Source organism: Bombina bombina, chromosome 5 (assembly GCF_027579735.1).
Source record: "Bombina bombina isolate aBomBom1 chromosome 5, aBomBom1.pri, whole genome shotgun sequence".
Lineage (NCBI taxonomy): Eukaryota > Metazoa > Chordata > Amphibia > Anura > Bombinatoridae > Bombina > Bombina bombina.
In genome coordinates, this window is record NC_069503.1 from 901441748 (window position 1) to 901466286 (window position 24539).

The following is a 24539-nucleotide window of genomic DNA, read 5'->3' on the forward strand; positions in this document are numbered from 1 at the left end:
TACAAACTGGTAATGCCTGTCTAGAAAGGCAAACCTTAGGTACCGATAATGATCTTTGTGAATCGGTATGTGAAGGTAGGCATCCTTTAGGTCCACTGTGGTCATATACTGACCCTCTTGGATCATGGGTAGGATGGTTCGAATAGTTTCCATCTTGAACGATGGAACCCTTAGGAATTTGTTTAAGATTTTCAGGTCCAAGATTGGCCTGAAGGTACCCTCTTTTTTGGGAACCACAAACAGATTTGAGTAAAAACCCTGCCCTTGTTCCGACCGCGGAACTGGGTGGATCACTCCCATTACTAAGAGGTCTTGTACACATCGTAGAAATGCCTCTTTCTTTATCAGGTTTGTTGATAACCTTGACAGATGAAATCTCCCTTGTGGAGAAGTTTTGAAGTCCAGAAGGTATCCCTGAGATATGATCTCCAACGCCCAGGGATCCTGGACATCTCTTGCCCAGGCCTGGGCGAAGAGAGAAAGTCTGCCCCCCACTAGATCCGTTTCCGGATAGGGGGCCCTTTCTTCATGCTGTCTTAGGGGCAGAAGTAGGTTTTCTGGCCTGCTTGCCCTTGTGCCAGGACTGGTTGCTTTTCCAACCCTGTCTGTAACGAGTAGCAGTCCCTTCCTGTTTTGGAGCGGAGGAAGTTGATGCTGCTCCTGCCTTGAAATTCCGAAAGGCACGAAAATTAGACTGTTTGGCCTTTGATTTGGCCCTGTCCTGAGGAAGGGTGTGACCCTTACCTCCAGGAATGTCAGCAATAATTTCTTTCAAGCCGGGCCCGAATAAGGTTTGCCCTTTGAAAGGAATATTAAGCAATTTAGATTTAGAAGTTACATCTGCTGACCAGGATTTAAGCCATAGCGCTCTGCGCGCCTGTATGGCGAATCCGGAGTTCTTAGCCGTTAGTTTGGTTAAATGCACCACGGCATCCGAAACAAATGCATTAGCTAGCTTAAGGGCTTTAAGCTTGTTCATAATCTCATCCAATGGTGCTGTGTGAATAGCCTCTTCCAGAGACTCAAACCAGAATGCCGCCGCAGCAGTGACGGGCGCAATGCATGCAAGGGGCTGTAATATACAACCTTGTTGAACAAACATTTTCTTAAGGTAACCTTCTAATTTTTTATCCATTGGATCTGAGAAAGCACAACTATCCTCCACGGGGATAGTGGTACGCTTGGCTAAAGTAGAAACTGCTCCCTCCACCTTAGGGACCGTCTGCCATAAGTCTTGTGTGGTGGCGTCTATTGGGAACATTTTTCTAAATATCGGAGGAGGGGAAAAGGGCACACCGGGTCTATCCCACTCCTTGCTAATAATCTCTGTAAGCCTTTTAGGTATAGGAAAAACGTCAGTACACACCGGTACCGCATAGTATTTATCCAGCCTACATAATTTCTCTGGGATTGCAACCGTGTCGCAATCATTCAGAGCCGCTAACACCTCCCCTAGCAATACACGGAGGTTCTCAAGCTTAAATTTAAAATTTGAAATTTCTGAATCCGGTCTCCCCGGATAAGATCCGTCACCCACAGAATGAAGCTCTCCGTCCTCATGTTCTGCAAAATGTGACGCAGTATCGGACATGGCTCTCGTGTCATCGGCGCGCTCTGTCCTAAACCCAGAGCTATCGCGCTTGCCTCTTAACTCAGGCAAATTAGATAATACTTCTTTCATAACATTAGCCATATCATGCAAAGTGATTTGTAAGGGCCTTGATGTACTTGGCGCCACAATCTCACGCACCTCCTGAGCGGGAGGCGAAGGTACTGACACGTGAGGAGAGTTAGTCGGCATAACTTCCCCCTCGTTGTCTGGTGATAATTTCTTTACCGGTAAAGACTGACTTTTATTTAAAGTAACATCAATACAATTGGTACACATATTTCTATTGGGCTCCACATGGGCTTTTAAACATAATGAACAAGTAGATTCATCTGTATCAGACATGTTTAAACAGACTAGCAATGAAGGCTAGCAAGCTTGGAAAAAATCTTTCAATAAATTTACAAGCAATAGAAAAAACGCAGCAGCGCTTTTAAAAACACAAAAAAAAAAAACTGTCACAGTTGAATAACAATGAACTAATTCAGTTATAGCCAACAATTTTAACAGTAAATGTATGAATTTAGCAGAGGATTGCACCCAGTAGCAAACGGATGATTAACCCCTCAATACCCAAAAAACGGATAATCAATTTAAGAGTTAACGTTTTTCTCACAGTCAAACACACTGGCACAGGTCTGCTGTGACTGATTACCTCCCTCATAAATGAATTTTGGAGACCCCTGAGCTCTCTGGAGACGTCCTGGATCAAGGAGGAAGAAGCAGGAAGACTGTGCTAGAATTTTAACTGCGCAACAAGGCGCTAAAAAAGGCCCCTCCCACTCATATTACAACAGTGGGAGACCTGTTACAACGGTTTCTATGCAGAAATATACGATAGCCATGTGGGAAAAAATCATGCCCAAAATGATTTATCACCAAAGTACCTTACAAAACGAATAACATGCCAGTAAACGTTTTAAAAAGCAACTTTCCATTATGCAAAGTTATCACTAAGCCTGCTACCAGTCGCTTCTACTGCAGTTAAGGCTCATACATTAGTTTCAGTATTAACAGTATTTTCTCAGTCAGATTCTAGTCCCTAGAAAATAACTCAACTGTGCATACATTTATCAGCCTGATACCAGTGGCTACTACTGCATTAAAGGCTGTACTTACATCATATGGGTAACAGCAGTGTTTTCTTAGTCAATTCCATTCCTAGAAAATATTTACTGCACATACCTCATTTGCGGGGGACCCCGCCTGCTATTCCCTTTTCTGAAGTTACCCCACTCCTCAGAATGTGCGAGAACAGCCAGTGGATCTTAGTTACGTCTGCTAAGATCATAGAAAAACGCAGGCAGATTCTTCTTCTAAATACTGCCTGAGAGAAAAAAACAGCACACTCCGGTGCCATTTTAAAATAATAAACTTTTGATTGAAGAATAATTAGGTAAAAAACTCTTATCTCCTCTCGCGACCTCCTTCTTTGTTGAGACTTGCAAGAGAATGACTGGATATGACATGTGAGGGGAGGAGCTATATAGCAGCTCTGCTTGGGTGATCCTCTTGCAACTTCCTGTTGGGAAGGAGAATATATCCCATAAGTAATGGATGACCCGTGGACTGAACACACTTAACAAGAGAAACAGAATTTATGCTTACCTGATAAATTTCTTTCTCTTACGGTGGATCCAGTCCACGGATTCATCCTTACTTGTGGGATATTCTCAATCCCTACAGGAAGTGGCAAAGAGAGCACACAGCAAAGCTGTCCATATAGCTCCCCTCAGGCTCCGCCCCCCCAGTCATTCGACCGACGGTTAGGAGAAAAAGGAGAACCATAGGGTGCAGTGGTGACTGTAGTTATTTTAAATTAAATTTGAACCTGACTTAATTGTCAGGGCGGGCCGTGGACTGGATGCACCGTAAGAGAAAGAAATTTATCAGGTAAGCATAAATTCTGTTTTCTCTTACTTGGTGTATCCAGTCCACGGATTCATCCTTACTTGTGGGATACCAATACCAAAGCTTTAGGACACGGATGAAGGGAGGGAACAAGTCAGGTAACCTAAACGGAAGGCACCACTGCTTTCAAAACCTTTCTCCCAAAAATAGCCTCCGAAGAAGCAAAAGTATCGAATTTGTAAAATTTGGCGAATGTATGCAGTGAAGACCAAGTCGCTGCCTTACAAATCTGTTCAACAGAAGCCTCATTCTTGAAAGCCCATGTGGAAGCCACAGCTCTGGTGGAATGAGCTGTAATTCGTTCAGGAGGCTGCTGTCCAGCAGTCTCATAAGCCAATCGGATGATGCTTTTCAGCCAAAAGGAAAGAGAGGTAGCAGTCGCTTTCTGACCTCTCCTCTGACCAGAATAGACGACAAACAAAGATGATGTTTGTCTGAAATCTTTAGTTGCTTTTAAATAGAATTTTAAAGCACGAACCACGTCAAGATTGTGTAAAAGTCGTTCCTTCCTAGAAACTGGATTAGGACACAGAGAAGGAACAATGATTTCCTGGTTAATATTCTTATTAGAAACCACTTTTGGAAGAAAACCAGGTTTGGTACGCAAAACAACCTTATCTGCATGGAATACCAGATAGGGTGAATCACACTGCAAAGCAGACAATTCAGAAACTCTTCGAGCAGAAGAAATGGCTACTAAAAACAAAACTTTCCAAGATAATAACTTAATATCTATGGAATGCAAAGGTTCAAACGGAACCCCTTGAAGAACTGAAAGAACTAAATTTAGACTCCAAGGAGGAGCCACAGGCTTGTAAACAGGCTTGATTCTAACTAGGGCCTGTGCAAACACCTGAACGTCTGGTACAGCTGCCAGGCGTTTATGTAACAGGATAGACAGAGCAGATATCTGTCCCTTTAAAGAACTAGCTGAGAGACCTTTCTCCAATCCTTCTTGGAGAAAAGCTAAAATCCTTGGAATCCTAACCTTACTCCACGAGTAACCCTTGGATTCACACCAACAAATATATTTCCGCCATATCTTATGGTAAATTTTCCTTGTGACAGGCTTCCTGGCCTGTATCAGAGTGTCTATAACTGATCCAGAGAAACCACGCTTAGCTAGAATTAAGCGTTCAATCTCCAAGCAGTCAGTTGCAGAGAAACTAGATTTGGATGCTTGAAAGGACCTTGAATTAGAAGATCCTGCCTCAATGGCAGTTTCCATGGTGGGACCGATGACATGTCCACTAGGTCTGCATACCAAGTCCTGCGTGGCTACGCAGGCGCTATCAGAATTACCGAAGCCTTCTCCTGTTTGATTCTGGCTACTAGCCGAGGAAGAAGAGGAAACGGTGGAAAGACATAAGCTAGACTGAAAGACCAAGGCGCTGTTAAAGCATCTATCAATGCCGCCTTGGGATCCCTGGATCTGGATCCGTAAATGGGAAGTTTGGTGTTCTGACGGGACGCCATCAGATCCAATTCTGGAATGCCTCATAGCTGGGTCAGCTGAACAAAAACCTCCGGGTGGAGTTCTCACTCCCCCGGATGAAAAGTCTGACGACTTAGAAAATCCGCCTCCCAGTTGTCTACCCCTGGGATGTGAATTGCAGATAGATGGCAGGAGTGATCCTCCGCCCATTTGATGATCTTGGATACTTCCTTCATCGCTAGGGAACTCTTTGTTCCTCCCTGATGATTGATGTACGCTACAGTCGTGATGTTGTCCGACTGAAATCTGATGAATTTCGCCTCCGCTAGTTGAGGCCACCCCTGGAGCGTATTGAACATCGCTCTCGGCTCCAAAATGTTTATCGGGAGAAGGGATTCTTCCCGAGACCATAGACCCTGAGCCTTCAGGGAGTTCCAGACCGCACCCCAGCCTAACAGACTGGCATCGGTCATGACAATGATCAACTCCGGTCTGTGGAAACTCATTCCCTGAGACAGGTGATCTTGAATCAACTACCAGAGAAGAGAGTCTCTGGTTTTCTGGTCCATTTGTATTTGAGGAGACAAATCTGCGTAATCCCCATTCCACTGTTTGAGCATGCACACTTGCAGTGGTCTGAGATGAATTCGGGCAAAAGGGACCACGTCCATTGCCGCAACCATTAAGCCAATTACCTCCATGCACTGAGCCACAGAAGGCCGAGGAATGGAATGAAGAGCTCGGCAAGTATTCAACAGTTTTGACTTCCTGACCTCTGTCAGAAAGATTTTCATTTCTACCGAGTCTATTAGTGTTCCCAGGAAGGGAACCCTTGTGAGCGGAGACAGAGAACTTTTTTCTACGTTCACCTTCCACCCGTGAGACCTTAGAAAGGCCAGAACAATGTCCGTATGAGCCTTGGCTCTGTGGAAAGACGACGCCTGTATTAATATGTCGTCTAGGTAAGGTGCTACTGCAATGCCCCGCGGTCTTAGCACCGCTAGAAGGGACCCTAGCACCTTTGTGAAAATTCTGGGAGCGGTGGCCAGCCCGAAAGGAAGGGCAAACCTTAGGAACTGATGGTGATCTTTGTGGATAGGAATATGTAGATATGCATCCTTTAGATCCACGGTAGTCATATATTGACCTTCCTGGATCATCGGCAAGATTGTCCGAATGGTTTCCATCTTGAAAGACGGAACTCTGAGGAATTTGTTTAGAATTTTTAGATCCAGGATTGGCCTGAAAGTTCCTTCCTTTTTGGGAACTACGAACAGGTTTGAGTAAAATCCCAGTCCTTGCTCTGCAATTGGAACTGGGTGTATTACTCCCATTTTTAGGAGATCTTCTACACAGCATAAGAACGCCTGTTTCTTTGTTTGGTCTGAAGACAAACGAGAAATATGGAACCTTCCCCTTGGGGGAGAATCCTTGAATTCTAGAAGGTACCCCTGAGCAACTATTTCTACCAGATCCGATCCCGGATCGGGGGCTAACCCTTCATGCTGTCTTGGTAGCAGGAGCAGGCTTCTTGGCCTGTTTGCCCTTATTCCAGCCCTGCAAGGGTTTCCAGGTTGCTTTGGGCTGGGAAGCGCTATCTTGCTTTGCGGCAGCAGAGGTTGCAGCAGGCCTGCTCCTGAAGTTGCGAAAGGAGCGAAAATTAGCCTTGTTTTTGGCCTTAAACGGCCTATCTTGTGGAAGGGCATGGCTCTTGCCGCCAGTGATATCTGAAATAATTTCTTTCAGCTCTGGGCCGAATAGGGTTTTCCCCTTGAAGGGAATATTCAACAGTTTCGTTTTGGACGACACATCCGCCGACCATGATTTAAGCCAAAGCGCTCTTCGCGCCATGATGGCAAAACCTGAGTTTTTCGCCGCTAGTTTAGCTAATTGGAGAGCGGCATCAGTGATAAAAGAATTAGCCAGCTTTAGAGCATGAATTCTATCCATGACCTCATCGTATGAAGTCTCCCTCTGGAGCGACTCCTCCAGGGCCTCGAACCAAAAAGCCGCTGCAGTAGTTACTGGAATAATGCAGGCAATTGGTTGAAGCAGAAAACCTTGCTGAACAAAAATTTTCTTCAGCAATCCTTCCAATTTTTTATCCATAGGATCTTTGAAAGCACAACTGTCCTCTATTGGTATAGTTGTACGCTTAGCAAGTGTTGAAACAGCCCTCTCTACCTTAGGGACCGTCTGCCACGCATCCCGCCTGGGGTCGTTTATGGGGAACATTTTCTTAAAGATAGGGGGGGGAACAAAGGGTACACCTGGTCTCTCCCACTCCCTAGTGACAATATCCGCCACCCTCTTTGGGATCGGAAATGCCTCAGTGTATACGGGGACCTCTAAAAGCCTGTCCATCTTATACAATTTTTCTGGGACCACCATGGGGTCACAATCATCAAGTGTAGCTAAAACCTCCTTAAGCAGGACGCGGAGGTGTTCCAGCATAAATTTAAACGCTAAGGAATCTGAATCTGCCCGCTGAGAAACTTTTCCTGTATCAGAAATTTCTCCCTCAGACAGACCGTCCCTCACTGCTACTTCTGAGTTTTGTGAGGGTACTACAGATAAATCATCCAAAGCTTCTGATTGCTCATCCTCTGTATTTAATACAGAGCTATCGCGCTTTTTTGGAAAAACTGGCAGTTTGGATAAAAATGCTGCAAGGGAATTATCCATTACTGCTGCTAATTGTTGTAAAGTAATAGGGGCCAATGCGCTAGAGGTACAAGGCATCGCTTGCGCAGGCGTAACTGGTGTCGACACATGGGGAGAGGAAGAAGGACTATCCTCATTACCCTCTGTTAAAGAATCATCTTGGGCTACGTTTTTAAGTGTCACTGGATGGTCTTTAAAATGCTTAGATGTTTTAGCACACTTTACACATAAATGCAATGGGGGTACCGCCATGGCTTTTAAACATAAAGAACAAGGTCTATCTGAAGTCTCAGACATGCTTGACAGACTTAGACAGCACTGCAATACAGAAAAAATCACTTTTTGAAAAAACGTTACTGTGTCTTTAAATAATAAAAAGCACACACTTTTTTACAAAATCACCAAAAAACATCCGATCTTTATGAAATTTTCACCACATGATCCTAATGCTTTGAAATGATTGCACACAAATTTTCAAATCAATTAACCCCTTATTGCCCAAACCGGAGCAAATTGAAGTAAACAACCGGTTTAACACACTACAGCACGGTGCCACAGTCTTTGCTGTGGCCCTACCTTCCTTTAGGGTTATTTGTAGAAGAAAAATAAGCCTCTCCCTGATGTCCTCCTGCACTCTCAGGACTCTACACGTGAAGCTGCATGAAGCTGTCTTGTAAATCAACTGCGCAACTGAGGCGCGAAAATGAGGCCCCCTCCCTCTTCAGTTCAGAGTCATGGGGCCTTCCTGAGTCAGACTAGGCGTCTAATAATATGCCAGGCGTAATAAAAAAAAACAAAAGTGTTTCCAACGTTTCAAACAGTTGAACAAATATAAGATTCCACTAATAAAGTAATCGATTTAGCCCATCACAGTGTCTACCAGTATTTAAGCCCTTAACTGAAGCCTTCCTTCTATACTGCGTCTCAGAAAATGGCTTACCTTCCCTCATGGGGAGTTCTGTCAGTCTTCTAGCATTACCAGGTCTTGTTAGAAAAAAATGACTGAGCATACCTTAAGCAGTTAAGCCTGCAAACTGTTCCCCCCAACTAAAGTTCTCCGGTACTCAACAGTCCTGTGTGGGAACAGCAATGGATTTTAGTTACAACATGCTAAAATCTTTTTCCTCTCAGCAGAAATCTTCATCACTTTCTACCTCAGAGTAAATAGTACAAACCGGCTTTTTTTTTAAAATAAACTCTTGATTGAAGAAATAAAAACTACAAATCTAACACCACAAACTCTTTACCCTCCAGTGGAGATGCTACTTGTTAGAGCGGCAAAGAGAATGACTGGGGGGGGGCGGAGCCTGAGGGGAGCTATATGGACAGCTTTGCTGTGTGCTCTCTTTGCCACTTCCTGTAGGGATTGAGAATATCCCACAAGTAAGGATGAATCCGTGGACTGGATACACCAAGTAAGAGAAATAGAGATAATATAATAATCAAGCAGGAAGACGAGGGTGGGTATGTCGTTGTTCAAGATAAGACAGCCTACATACAAGAAGCTAATAGGCAGCTAAGTGATACAGATGTGTATCAGGTCCTGAGATGTAATCCCACTGAAAGCTTTAAGAGGGAGCTTGTATCACTCTTGGATGACGGTCTCGAATTGGGGATCCTTGATCAGGAAATGGTTAATTTCCTTTTTGTTTCTAATCCCATTATTCCCATTTGTCTTCACCTCCCCAAGGTACACAAGTCCTTGGAGGAGGTGAAGGGTAGGCCCATAGTGGCCGGGATTGGCTCCCTATTCGAGAATATGTCAAGCTGGGTGGAATCTGTACTCCAGCCCTTAGTGTATAAACTTCTTTCATACTTGAAGGACACTAAGCACCTTCTTAATTGCTTGCAACAAACCACTTGGAGTAATCACTCTGAATGGCTAACAGTTGATGTGGTCGGCCTATAAGTGGACTAGAGGCCGTCCCATACATGTTGGACACTTTCAGTGACTATGATGAGGTACTTAAGAGGCCTCTGGTGCAAACATTGGAATTTCTGCTTTCCCATAATTTTTTCCAATTTAATGGAGTCTTCTATCTCCAGAGACGTGGCACGGCAATGGGTGCAAAATCTGCACCTGTCTACGTCAACCTGTTCAAGCGTTGGTGGGAGGTGCGCCACGCCATTGGAGATGAAAACCCATTTAAAATCAGACAAACAGATGTATAAGAGATACATCGACGACCTCCTGTTTATTTGGACAGGGGGTAGTCAGAAAATGATTGAGTTTGTTCATTACTTGAACACTAACAACATTAATTTTCAGTTTACACACGCTTGGGATTCACATTCAATGCCATATATGGATCTTCTTTAATAGGAGATACTGATACAAGTAGTGTAAAAAACACTTTATACCGTAAACCAATTGCCACCAATGCCATCTTTCATGCTCGTAGAAACCACACGAAACATACAGGTTTTGGTGGGGCGAAGGGACAGTTCATCTGCGTCAAAAGAAATTGCACGGATGAACAAGATTTTGTGAAAGAAAGCTTGACGCTGGTGACAAATCTATTGGACAGAGGTTATTCTAAGAAAGTGGTCAATCGAGCACTCTTAGAGGTTAGCCGAATGGATAGAGATCAGTTACTTGTGGAACAATCGTCCACAAGAAGGAATAGGAATTTTGATGTATCCAAGTCTACCTTTATAACTACCTATAGTACACAATTTGATCAAATCTGTGAAATAGTTAAGAAGCACCTTCCGATTCTTACAGCTGAAGACAGCCTTAAAGACTTTGTGTCTCAAGGCTGTAACTTTGTCTCAAGGAGGGGTTGCACACTTTGCAACACCTTATCTCCTAGCTTGTTATGTCCATCACTAACAAATAGGAGCAGTTGGTTGGAAGTCAAGTGACATTTTAAATGTAATTTTGGTAACTGTATATCGTGTGGATTTACCCAGATCTCACAGAATTTCCAGTCACGTGTTACCCAGAAGGTTTATGACCTTGACTCCTATACGAACTGTCGATCCACCTTTATGATTTACATGGTGGACTGAACCCAATGTGATAAGACAGTTGCAACATTTAAATGGCAGGTGATTGATCTTATCAGACCTTCATGGAGGTGACAGAACATCTAAATTGTTATACAGAGAAGCCTTCTGGATCTTCCAATTGAAGACCAGAATACCTAATGGCTTTAATATAGATGGTGACATCATCAATTTTTGGTGTCGACAAAATTGAGTGAGGGCCTGTAGCCCGCATCCAATCATCAAGTTCAGTATCTATAGAGACTAGGGCAGATACTGGCCTCTGTCCTTCTGAGTGGGTTGGCCTAGACAGTGCTATTACTCCATCATATAACTAATCCATATTTGATGCAATGTTTCACAGCAAATGGTTCAATAAATTAATCAACTTAATGTATACTGCACAAATGTCCAGGTTCTCTACTAGTCCACATGTGTTGGACGATTTCCTCCTGCTTATCCCGTAGTCAATAACTAAGGTTAGGTTATGAGGCATTAAATGCAAGCTGTTATAGGACTTATGAGGCTATCCTCTAACACATGAGACTCAATGTTCCATCCAATGGTATATTGATAGAAGTAAAGAGAAACTAGTTAATTCCATTCTACCTATGTACCCTTTTTGAGAGTGTTTATTAACAGATGTTACAACCTTGTTAATTAATGGTGTGAACTAGCGCATCAATAAGGACCAGTTCAGGTATTTGTATATACCCCTCAATATATATTGGAAAGCTATATTAGTATCAGTGTTATCTGAATATTCCATGTAGGGGATATGAGTATCGTTATATACCCGATCAGTCCTGTGATTTAATTTAAAAGTGCTTAGACATGTAATTGTCTGGGCTGTCATACCAATTTTATTATGTTGCCATATCAAGTCAATGGATATAAGGTTCTTAAAATTTAGGATAGTTCTGTACCCGGTATATGTCTAGGTTTAGTTGATGCTTTCCCCTCCTTTCTGCTCTTAAATATGTCAGCTCTGCCCTGTATAAAGTGTAATTGTCATTTGGTATGTATTTGTCTATGATATGATCATTTACATGATAATTGTTTATATTTTGTTCAAATATGTATGTTCCTATTTTCAATGGTGCTAGCGTATCCATGCTGTTTGTGTTCTACATATATATGGTCATGTCCCTTTAAGAAGACAGTATGGGTTTGATCACACCTGTGGTGTATTTAAGAAGCTTCTACAATCATTGTAGTCATGTCCATGAATAAGGCAGAGGGCTGCCAAAACGCGTAGGACATTTCCCAAGGCTGCAAGGGTTTTTTCTGCTTTTATGCTGAACCTTTTAATATCTCTCCACAATAAAGAACATTACTTTGATTCATAAGTGCTTTGAAACTCGCTGGTTTTTGCTACTTTGATACTCCGTTTACTTGTCTAGCTGAGTCTCAGCGCTGCCCGGACCAACAGAGGCTTCCTATAGGTCTACGTCACAGTGAAGCGTCATCTGGATGAGCCGTTTATTTTGACGGCGGGATGGATATCGGCCCTGCTTTGGGACTACGCTCACCCTGTTAAGACCTGCGGCACATTTTGGCCTTACAGGAGGATTGCGACACAGGGACCCGGACCTGTGTGGAGGATTACACAGTGTCATAAGGAGAATGATCCATTGCCGCATTATTGGGCCTCAGCCACATATGACCGTTTGCCGGGTGAGTTTCCCTTTTCCACTGAACTTGTACTGTGTATGTGTTTGGAGCTGCAGAGGGGGACACTTTGTACACACATATACACATACATATCTAGCGCTGCGGAATCTGTTGCCACTCTACAAATACCGGATATGTATGTATTGTCTGACGAAGGGGGTAACACCCCATTAATGTAACTTTGGAAATCCTGACGAGTGCATCCCCATTCTTTTTATATATATATATATATATATATATATATATATATATATATATACACAGATAGATAGCAATATAATACTCCCAGCACTGTTTCTTTAGGAAGACATCCCCTACATAGCACTTACTCATGCTATAGAATACAGGTAATGCACCTTAATTTATACCACCTGTAGTACACAAGTTAACTCTTAATTGTCATGTACATATGATCTTTTCTACAGCATACTACCATCTAGTGAGAATCTAACAGAGGTACTCTACCTGTTGATTACAATAAAAATTTGTTTAAAAACATTTCTTACATATAACTACTGGCTACATAATTCCAGTCTAATATTAAGAACAAACAAAAACATAAAATACATCTCAGTTAATTTACAGAAACAAATGTAAATCGTAATCCCTGTTTAGACCAATCGGATAAAGGGTGCCTAATTGATGTATCCACTAAACCTTTCTTTTTAAAAAAAAAAAACAATTATCTATTGCCTCCTCTCCTAGGCTTGGGGATGTGATCTATTATTTGGAATCTTAATTGGCTAACTGTATGTCCTGCACTAGTGAAATGAGCAGACACTGGCAATGTCATATCCTTATTCCTGATACTGGACTTGTGGGCACTGATCCTATCTTTGACGTGGTTAATGATTTCCCCTACATAGCCACGCCCACATGGGCATTTAAGTAGATATACTACATATTCTGTATTACATGTATCAAAGCCTTTAATTTCCCTTTTTTTATTGTCATTAATTTGAGCAACATACTTGCCCTTAATCATTGAGTTGCATTGTGCACACCCCAGACATGGATAGGTTCCTTTCTTGGGGGAAGTTAAATAGTTGATACCCCTTACCTTGTTGCTTCCTACATCTGCACATACTAATGTATCTTTCAAATTCTTTACTCTTTTAAATGACTGTATAGGCGGTTTTTGAAATTCAGCAACATTTGGGAGCAATTTACTAAGTAGATACCAATGTTTTTTTAAGCACTGAGGTGATGCTATCACTATATTCATTAAACTCCCTACAAAATATCAACCTATTCTTGTTTTTATCATTTTGTTTTTATTTTGATGACATGTTTTTATTAAGGGTTTCATATTTGCATTGTGTAACTATCTCCTTTGGATAACCCCTGTCCAGAAATTTTTGTGCCATCTGGTCAAGCCTTAAGTGGAGTTCATTATCCCTCACATTGCGTATTGTTCTATGGAATTGACTCTAAGGGATAGCCTTAAAGACCCTGTCTGGATGGAAGCTTTTGAAATGTAAGTGTTACGGTCTGTTGGCTTACTATAAATAAATTAATTTAATAATTTGTTTGTATACAGTAGTGTCCAGAAAGTTAACCTTTACTGTGGAATATTCCAGGGTAAATTTAAGACTATTGGTAGCATTATTCAGATGTTCCACATATTACAGTAATGAGCCCCCCCACATGCCAAACACATCATCGATATAGCGAAGTCACATCCTACAATTCTCTTGGTATAAATAATGAGTACAGGTGACCCTCGTTTTACAACGGTTCAATTTACACCGTTTCAGAATAAAAACCTTTTTTTCCAGTCATGTGACTGCTATTGAAAAGCATTGAGAAGCAGTGCATTTATTAAAATAGCCAGTAGGTGGAGCTGTCCGCTTGTGTTGCAGCAAAGCCAAGCAAGCTGAAATTAATCAGTTTAACCAGACCTGAGCTATCGAGCAGATTTCAAAGGAACAAGATCTTCCTGTCTATAAATCAGTCCAGATTGGAATGCATAGAAAGAACTGTTTGCAGAAAAATGCAAGTGAAGTCTGTGTTGTGTGATTATTTTATTAGGTTTATAATGCTGTTTAGCAAATGTTTTTGTTCATTTAACTTAGTTTAATTATATATTCTGTGTTGTGTGATTATTTTATTAGGTTTATAATGCTGTTTAGCATTTAAAGTCTTCATTTCAAAGCTTTGAAAATAATGTATTAGGTGTTACTTATGACAATTTTGAGAGGGGCCTGGAACCTATCTCCCTCACTTCCCATTGACTTACATTATAAACTGGGTTTCAATTTACGGCGGTTTCGATTTACAACCATTCCTTCTGGAACCTAACCCCGGCGTAAACTGAGGGCTATCTGTATATACATATTTCTTCTCAAATTGACTTACAAAAATGTTGGCATATGAGGGGGCTACATTATGGCCCATGGCAGTACCCTTCTTTTGCAAATAAAATGTGTCTTGAAATAAAAAATAATTTAAATAGAGTACAATACCTAAAAGATCTTCGACAAACTTAGATTGGGGTGGAGATAGTATTGATTCATGTTCAATTAATTCCATGATTGATTGTATAACAGCTTCATGTGGGATTGCTGTATAAAGACTAACTATATCAAGGCTAAAGAGGATGTCTGTGTCGGTGCAAGGTGTTTCACATACTTTTGATAAAAAATAACCAGCATCTTTAAGGAATGATGGCTGTTTGGAAGCCAAGGGATCAGAATCCTATCTAAAAAGATGGCTATGTTTGAAAAAACTGACTCTGTGCCAGCAACAATTGGCCTCCTGGGGGGTTCTTTAAGGTTTTTATGCACCTTTGGGAGGGTGTAAAATATAGGTGTGATAGACAAACAAAACACAAAGACACACACACATACATACAGGTATATACATACACACATATATATACACACACACACACACACACACAAACGCAAGACCACTCAAGGTTGCAGACAAGGCCTTTGAAAGTAGTCAGGGAAAAGCTATTGCAACAGTACATACCTGATGGTAAATTTTCCTATCTACTAAAAGTGCAAGTTGGTGCAGAGAACAACATATTTCAATTAGCTAGATACTGAACTAATATGGGCAAAAAGACATGTAATATATGGGAATTAATGTATTTAACACAATTAATGTATTTATTTATATTTTTAAATACCTGAACCACCAGCAGATATTATTTCAGTTTTGTTGCCAAATGTTTGAAGAGCTACTTCTTTAACCTCCCCAGAATGTGAGCGAGAGACAATGATGGTTGGGGTCTTTTCATTGTATGTACTGCGTTGTTTTATATTCGAGCCACCATCTACCATTGCCCAGGCTGGAAAAAGAAAAAAAAATGGACTGAGTTAATTGATTCCCTAAAAAAAAACAGAATTTATGCTTACCTGATAAATTACTTTCTCCAACGGTGTGTCCGGTCCACGGCGTCATCCATAACTTGTGGGAATATTCTCTTCCCCAACAGGAAATGGCAAAGAGCACAGCAAAAGCTGTCCATATAGTCCCTCCTAGGCTCCGCCCACCCCAGTCATTCGACCGACGGACAGGAGAAAAAACAGGAGAAACTATAGGGTGCCGTGGTGACTGTAGTTAAAGAAAGAAATTCATCAAACCTGATTAAAAAACCAGGGCGGGCCGTGGACCGGACACACCGTTGGAGAAAGTAATTTATCAGGTAAGCATAAATTCTGTTTTCTCCAACATTGGTGTGTCCGGTCCACGGCGTCATCCATAACTTGTGGGAACCAATACCAAAGCTTTAGGACACGGATAAAGGGAGGGAGCCAATCAGGTTACCTAAACGGAAGGCACCACGGCTTGCAAAACCTTTCTCCCAAAAATAGCCTCCGAAGAAGCAAAAGTATCAAATTTGTAGAATTTGGCAAAAGTGTGCAGGGAAGACCAAGTCGCTGCCTTACATATCTGATCAACAGAAGCCTTGTTCTTGAAGGCCCATGTGGAAGCCACAGCCCTAGTAGAGTGAGCTGTGATGCGTTCAGGAGGCTGCCGTCCGGCAGTCTCATAAGCCAATCGGATGATGCTTTTCAGCCAAAAGGAAAGAGTGGTAGCAGTAGCTTTTTGACCTCTCCTCTTGCCAGAATAAACGACAAACAGAGAAGACGTTTGTCTGAAATCCTTTGTTGCTTCTAAATAGAACTTTAAAGCACGAACTACATCTAAATTGTGTAACAAACGTTCCTTCTTTGAAACTGGATTCGGACACAAAGAAGGCACAACTATTTCCTGGTTAATATTCTTGTTAGAAACAACCTTTGGAAGGAAACCAGGTTTAGTACGCAAAACAACCTTATCTGAATGGAACACCAGATAGGGCGGATTACACTGCAGAGCAGATAACTCAGAAACTCTTCTAGCAGAAGAAATAGCAACCAAAAACAGAACTTTCCAAGATAACATCTTGATATCTATGGAATGTAGAGGTTCAAACGGAACCCCTTGAAGAACTGAAAGAACTAAATTCAGACTCCAGGGAGGAGTCAAAGGTCTGTAAACAGGCTTGATCCTGACCAAAGCCTGAACAAAAGCTTGAACCTCTGGCACAGCTGCCAGTCGTTTGTGTAACAAGACAGATAAAGCAGAAATCTGTCCCTTTAGAGAACGCGCTGATAATCCCTTATCCAAACCTTCTTGGAGAAAAGAAAGGATCCTAGGAATTTCGATCTTACTCCATGAGAATCCCTTGGATTCACACCAACAGATATATCTTTTCCATATTTTATGGTAAATTTTTCTAGTTACAGGTTTTCTGGCTTGTACCAGAGTATCTATCACAGAATCCGAAAACCCACGCTTAGATAAAATCAAGCGTTCAATTTCCAAGCCGTCAGCTGGAGGGAAACTAGATTTGGATGTTCGAATGGACCCTGTACTAGAAGATCCTGTCTCAAAGGTAGCTTCCATGGTGGAGCCGATGACATATTCACCAGGTCTGCATACCAAGTCCTGCGTGGCCACGCAGGAGCTATCAAGATCACCGAGGCCCTCTCTTGTTTGATCCTGGCTACCAGCCTGGGAATGAGAGGAAACGGTGGCAACACATAAGCTAGGTTGAAGGCCCAAGGCGCTACTAATGCATCCACTAGAGTCGCCTTGGGATCCCTGGATCTGGACCCGTAGCAAGGAACCTTGAAGTTCTGACGAGACGCCATCAGATCCATGTCTGGAATGCCCCATAATTGAGTCAACTGGGCAAATATCTCCGGGTGGAGTTCCCAGTCCCCCGGATGGAATGTCTGACGACTCAGATAATCCGCCTCCCAGTTTTCCACTCCTGGGATGTGGATCGCAGATAGGTGGCAGGAGTGATCCTCCTCCCATTTTATGATTTTGGTCACTTCTCTCATCGCCAGGGAACTCCTTGTTCCCCCTGGTGATTGATGTAAGCAACAGTCGTCATGTTGTCTGATTGGAATCTTATGAATCTGGCCTAGTTGAGGCCAAGCCCTGAGAGTATTGAATATCGCTCTCAGTTCCAGAATGTTTATCGGGAGAAGAGACTCTTCCAGAGACCATAGACCCTGAGCTTTCAGGGAGTCCCAGACCGCGCCCCAGCCCACTAGACTGGCGTCGGTCGTGACGATGACCCACTCTGGTCTGCGGAAGCTCATTCCCTGGGACAGGTGATCCTGGGTTAGCCACCAACGGAGTGAGTCTCTGGTCTTCCGATCTACTTGAATCACTGGAGAAAAGTCTGTATAGTCCCCATTCCACTGTTTCAGCATGCACAGTTGAAATGGTCTTAGATGAATTTGCGCAAAAGGAACTATGTCCATTGCTGCAACCATCAACCCTACTACTTCCATGCACTGAGCTATGGAAGGTCGAGGAACAGAGTGAAGAACTTGACAAGCGTTTAGAAGTTTTGACTTTCTGACATCTGTCAGGAAAATCTTCATTTCTAAAGAATCTATTATTGTCCCCAAGAAAGGAACTCTTGTCGATGGAGACAGGGAACTCTTTTCTATGTTCACCTTCCACCCGTGAGATCTGAGAAAGGCCAGAACGATGTCTGTGTGAGCCTTTGCCTTTGAAAGAGACAACGCTTGTAACAGAATGTCGTCCAAGTAAGGTGCCACTGCAATGCCCCTTGGTCTTAGAACCGCTAGAAGGGACCCAAGTACCCTTGTGAAAATCCTTGGAGCAGTGGCTAGCCCGAATGGGAGAGCCACAAACTGGTAATGTTTGTCCAGAAAGGCGAACCTTAGGAACTGATGATGATCTTTGTGGATAGGAATATGTAGATATGCATCCTTTAGATCCACGGTACTCATAAATTGACCCTCCTGGATTGTAGGTAAAATCGTTCGAATAGTTTCCATTTTGAACGATGGCACTCTGAGAAATTTGTTTAGAATCTTTAAATCCAGAATTGGTCTGAAAGTTCCCTCTTTTTTGGGAACTACAAACAGATTTGAGTAAAACCCCATTCCTTGTTCCACAGTTGGAACTGGGTGTATCACTCCCATTTTTAACAGGTCTTCTACACAATGTAAGAATGCCTGTCTCTTTATTTGGTTTGAAGATAAGTGAGACATGTGGAACCTTCCCTTTGGGGGTAGTTCCTTGAATTCCAGAAGATAACCCTGAGAAACTATTTCTAGTGCCCAGGGATCCTGAACATCTCTTGCCCAAGCCTGAGCGAAGAGAGAGAGTCTGCCCCCTACTAGATCCGGTCCCGGATCGGGGGCTACTCCTTCATGCTGTTTTGGTAGCAGCAGCAGGCTTCTTGGCCTGCTTACCCTTGTTCCAGCCTTGCATCGGTTTCCAAGCTGGTTTGGTTTGCGAAGCATTACCCTCTTGTCTAGAGGCTGCAGAGTTGGAGGCCGGTCCGTTCCTGAAATTGCGAAAGGAACGAAAATTAGACTTATTCTTGGCCTTGAAAGGCCTATCTTGTGGGAGGGCGTGGCCCTTACCCCCAGTGATGTCTGAGATAATCTTTTTCAATTCTGGCCCAAAAAGGGTTTTACCCTTGAAAGGGATATTAAGCAATTTTGTCTTGGAAGATACATCCGCTGACCAAGACTTTAGCCAGAGCGCTCTGCGCGCCACAATTGCAAACCCTGAATTTTTCGGCGCTTATCTAGCTAACTGCACAGCGGCATCTAAAATAAAGGAATTAGCTAACTTAAGTGCGTGAATTCTGTCCATAACCTCCTCATACAGAGTCTCTCTACTGAGCGACTTTTCTAGTTACTCGAACCACGCTGCTGTAGTGACAGGAATAATGCACGAAATAGGTTGCAGGAGGTAACCTTGCTGTACAAAAATCTTTTTAAGCAAACCCTCCAATTTTTTATCCATAGGATCTTTGAAAGCACAATTATCCTCGATAGGAATAGTAGTGCGCTTAGCTAGTGTAGAAACTGCCCCCTCGACCTTAGGGACTGTCTGCCATAAGTCCTTTCTGGGGTCGACCATAGGAAATAATTTCTTAAATATAGGAGGGGGGACAAAAGGTATGCTGGGCTTCTCCCACTCCTTATTCACTATGTCCGCCACCCGCTTGGGTATAGGAAAAGCGTCGGGGTGCACCGGAACCTCTAGGAACTTGTCCATCTTGCACAATTTTTCTGGAATGACCAGGTTGTCACAATCATCCAGAGTAGATAGCACCTCCTTAAGCAGTGCGCGGAGATGCTCTAATTTAAATTTAAATGTCACAACATCAGGTTCTGCCTGTTGAGAAATTCTACCTGAATCAGAAATTTCCCCATCTGACAAAACCTCCCTCATGGCCACTTCAGATTGGTGTGAGGGTATGACAGAGCAATTATCATCAGCGCCCTCCTGCTCTACAGTGTTTAAAACAGAGCAATCGCGCTTTCTCTGAAATGCAGGCATTTTGGATAAAATATTTGCTATGGAGTTATCCATTACTGCCGTCAATTGTTGCATAGTAACAAGCATTGGCGCGCTAGAAGTACTAGGGGTCTCCTGCGTGGGCAAAACTGGTGTAGACACAGAAGGAGATGATGTAGAACTATGTCTACTCCCTTCATCTGATGAATCATCTTGGGCAACTTTACTATCTGTGGCAGTACTGTCCTTACTTTGTTTGGACGCTATGGCACAATTATCACACAATTTTGAAGGGGGAGACACATTGGCTTCCATACATACAGAACATAGTTTATCTGAAGGCACAGACATGTTAAACAGGCTTAAACTTGTCAATAAAGTACAAAAACCGTTTTAAAACAAAACCGTTACTGTCTCTTTAAATTTTAAACAGGGCACACTTTTTTACTGAATATGTGAAAAACTATGAAGGAATTGTTCAATTTTAACCAAATTTTCACCACAGTGTCTTAAAGCATTGCATCCCAAATTTCAGACCTTTAACCCTTAAAATGACAAAACCTGAAGTTATCTCATCTCAACAGTCCTATGTGGGAACAGAAACCGATTTTAGTTACTGCTGCTAAAATCATACTCCTCTCACAAACAGAACTCTTCATCCTTTTCTGTTTCAGAGTAAATAGTACATACCAGCACTATTTTAAAATAAACTCTTGATAGTAGAATAAAAAACTACAACTAAACACCACATACTCTTCACCATCTCCGTGGAGATGCTGCTTGTTCAGCGGCAAAGAGAATGACTGGGGTGGGCGGAGCCTAGGAGGGACTATATGGACAGCTTTTGCTGTGCTCTTGCCATTTCCTGTTGGGGAAGAGAATATTCCCACAAGTTATGGATGACGCCGTGGACCGGACACACCAATGTTGGAGAAAACATTTAGATAAAGTGGAAGAGAATTCAACAGGTACAGAATCAAACAGCAGAGAGTATGTAATGGGGATATTAAACAATATCATATCAAGATTTATAAATAAATCAAATGCTTTAGATATAAAATGGTTGCATAATATTTAGATACTAGTAGCAAGAGCCTTCTTGGAGTAGGTAAAAACCCTCACATAAGTATTGACGGTGTCTCCCTACCCAACATAAATCCATCAGATTTATTATATTATAATAATATATTTCTGAAAATATTTGTATACCCATTTGTTTACTCCATTTTAGTGCCATATTCTTTACAATCTCCTCTTGTCTCTCGCTCAACAAAAATGTATAATGTTTACAGAAAGTATGCAGATAAAACTTAGGGGCTGCTTTACAGAAATCTTCTGGTGTAAGTCACAGCTCTGGAAGAATGCACATTAAAAGGGAGATTTTAATTCATCATCTAATATGCTAAAAGGGTCAGGGACATAATCCAGCTAGTCAATGAAGATTTAGAAAGTCTGTAACCAAAATAAATCACAAAGTTTCTAAATATTTACATAAATAACACTTAATTGTAATATCTATATGTTACGGTTACCCTTAGTCTCGCTGAGAGATGGACCGCTTAGTAGCCTGGATCCCTATTGCTAAAGAGGGGAGAAGCTGCTTTCCATAGTATTCTATATGAGTCTCGCAAATATAGAATAATCTCCCTTAGCTGCAGTACAGCTAGGATACCCTTCTGCCCACAAAAACGAGTCAACGCTGCGATTGAGGGTCAAACAAGAACTCAGGACTGGGATGCCCAGCCTGCTTTTTATTAAGGTTACATGCACACAGGGCACTCCCAGGGGGAGAGGGGGGGGAAGCACAAAATCCCCCATCACACATTTAGATAGAGAGCACTGTCCTTTGACAGGCCACAATAGGATTACAGTACTTAAGATAACAAGTTTACAAGTTCATCTTATCAATTAGCAGTCTGGCTCCAGAGGTGATTAGACAATAGTTTCTAAAAGCTGAAAAAAAAAGAGTTAACTCTTTATGAAATGATACTTGTTACGGTTTTCTTGGAGCCCTTCTTAGGCGCTGGCTTGCTGGTTCAGGCATTGCTGCTGGGAAATAAGCTCTTCACAACAAAATAACTAATGCTTCTGTAACAGTGCTCCCTTTCTGTGGAACACTCTGGCAGACACGGTCTGACCCCTTTTCGGGGCAGACTAAGGCTGTCCAGACCGCTGGTTATGCGGGGCTGAGGTCGGTTTGTCTGGACAACCCGTCGGCGTTGCCATTCTGTTTCCCAGGTCTGTAAGTAATGGTGAAATTGAAGGGTTGCAACGATAAGCTCCAACGTAATAGCCTGCCGTTATCTCCAGAGACCCGGTTCAGCCACACCAACGGGTTATGGTCGGTGACCAGAGTGAACTCCTGACCATATAAATAGGGAGTCAATTTCTTTAATGCCCACACCAAAGCCAAACACTCCTTTTCGACCGCTGCATAGCTGACTTCGCGGGGCAGGAGCTTCCGGCTGATGTAGGCAACTGGATGCTCCCCTCCATCTTCGCCTACTTGGCTGAGGACGGCTCCCAGCCCGAACATGGAAGCATCTGTATGGACGATAAAACGTTTGTTAAGGGCTGGGGCCGCCAAGACAGGAGCATTAATTAGAGCATTTTTGAGAGCCTGGAAAGCCGTTTCACAGTGGGGAGACCACAGGACCTGTCGAGGTAAGTTCTTTTTGGTCAAGTCAGTCAGGGGTTTGGCAAGTGTGCTGTAGTCTGGTACGAACCGTCTATAGTACCCTGCCGTGCCCAGGAAGGCTAGGACCTGAGTCTTAGTGATGGGGGTGGGCCAATTGGCGACAGCTTCTATTTTGGCCGGCTCTGGTCGCTGCTTTCCACACCCCACCCGGTGACCCAGGTACTGTACCTCGGCCATCCCAAAGTGGCATTTTTCTGGCTTCAGAGTCAGGCCAGCAGCCCGGATCTGATCCAGAACCATTCCCACATGAGCTAAGTGGTCCACCCAGGACTCACTGTGGATCGCTATGTCGTCCAGGTAGGCGCAAGCAAAACTCTGGAAGCCATCCAGGAGCCTATCCACCAAGCGCTGGAATGTAGCTGGGGCATTCTTCATCCCAAACGGCATTACCCTAAACTGATATAAGCCGAATGGAGTGACGAATGCCGACTTGGGGATAGCCTCCGGGGCCAGGGGAATCTGCCAGTAAACTTTGCAGAGGTCAATAGTGGTCAGGTAATTTCCCCTGGCTATACGATCGAGTAGCTCGTCTACCCTGGGCATAGGGTAAGCGTCCGTCGCGGTCTTTTCATTGAGCCTCCGATAGTCTACGCAGAACCGGGTGGTCCCATCTTTCTTGGGCACCAAGACAACTGGGGAGGCCCAGGGACTATCGGAGGGCTCAATTACCCTGAGCTGGAGCATCTCATCGATCTCCTTCTTCATTCCTGTCCTAACTGCTTCGGGGATTCGGTACGGAGCCTGGCGCAAGGGAGCTTGTCCCGGAGTATCTACCTGGTGGGTGGTTAAAGTAGTGTACCCTGGCTTCGGGGAGAAGGTGAGGTGTTTGGACTGGAGGAGTTGGTTGAGCTGCTCCCTTTCAGTGGGGCTAAGTCGGTCCCCTATCTGAACCTGCGCCACTATACCTGTGGGGAGGCTCTTTTCTAATAGGTCTGGAATGGGTAAACTGTCGGGGTCTTCCTGAGGGGAACAACATACGGCCGTCACGTTCTCTGGTCGCTCAAAATATTCCTTGAGCATGTTTACATGGAATGTCTTTCTAAGATTGTTGTCGTGGCAGCTAGCTATCACATAAGTGGTGTCTCCCCTTTTCTCTACGATCTGGTAGGGACCCTGCCAGGACGCCTGCAATTTGTCTGTCTTCACCGGCTTAAGTACTAACACCTTTTGTCCTATGGTGAAGATTCTCTTTCGGGCCCCCCGATCGTACCATACTTTCTGTCTTCTCTGGGCCAACTGGAGATTAGCCCGCACAGATTTGGCTAATTGCTCCATTCGGTCCCTGAGTTCCAGCACGTATGGCACAATTGGGACACCGTCAGCCTCCATCTCTCCCTCCCAGTGCTCCCGGATCAGGTTTAGGGGTCCCCGTACCTTTCTTCCGTAGAGCAACTCGAAGGGAGAGAACCCTGTCGTTTCCTGGGGCACCTCCCGATAAGCAAATAGGAGGTGCGGCAGGAAGCGTTCCCAGTCTCGGTATTCCTGAGTGAACGTCTTGAGCATTTGCTTGAGGGTCCCATTGAACCTCTCACACAGCCCGTTCGTCTGGGGGTGGTATGGGGAGCTCAGGAGGGACTTAATTTTGCAAACCTGCCAGAGTTGTTGGGTCAATTCAGCCGTAAATTGGGTGCCTCGGTCGGATAGGATTTCTTTTGGAAATCCTACCCGGGAGAACACCTGTACTAGTGCATTCGCTACCGTATCCGCTTGTATGTTGGATAGGGCGACAGCCTCTGGGTACCTGGTAGCGTAGTCCACTA

The 24539-nt window shown here is 43.3% G+C and overlaps 1 protein-coding gene across 1 annotated transcript in view; it reads right to left on the bottom strand.

Moving 5' to 3' along the window:
* The window catches only part of BPNT2 (3'(2'), 5'-bisphosphate nucleotidase 2), a 78726-nt gene that overhangs the window by 14141 nt on the left and 40046 nt on the right, over positions 1-24539 (bottom strand). The window contains exon 4 of the mRNA XM_053715057.1: positions 15418-15579. Coding sequence (XP_053571032.1) covers positions 15418-15579 — 162 coding nt within the window. The remainder of the gene's footprint in view (positions 1-15417; positions 15580-24539) is intronic.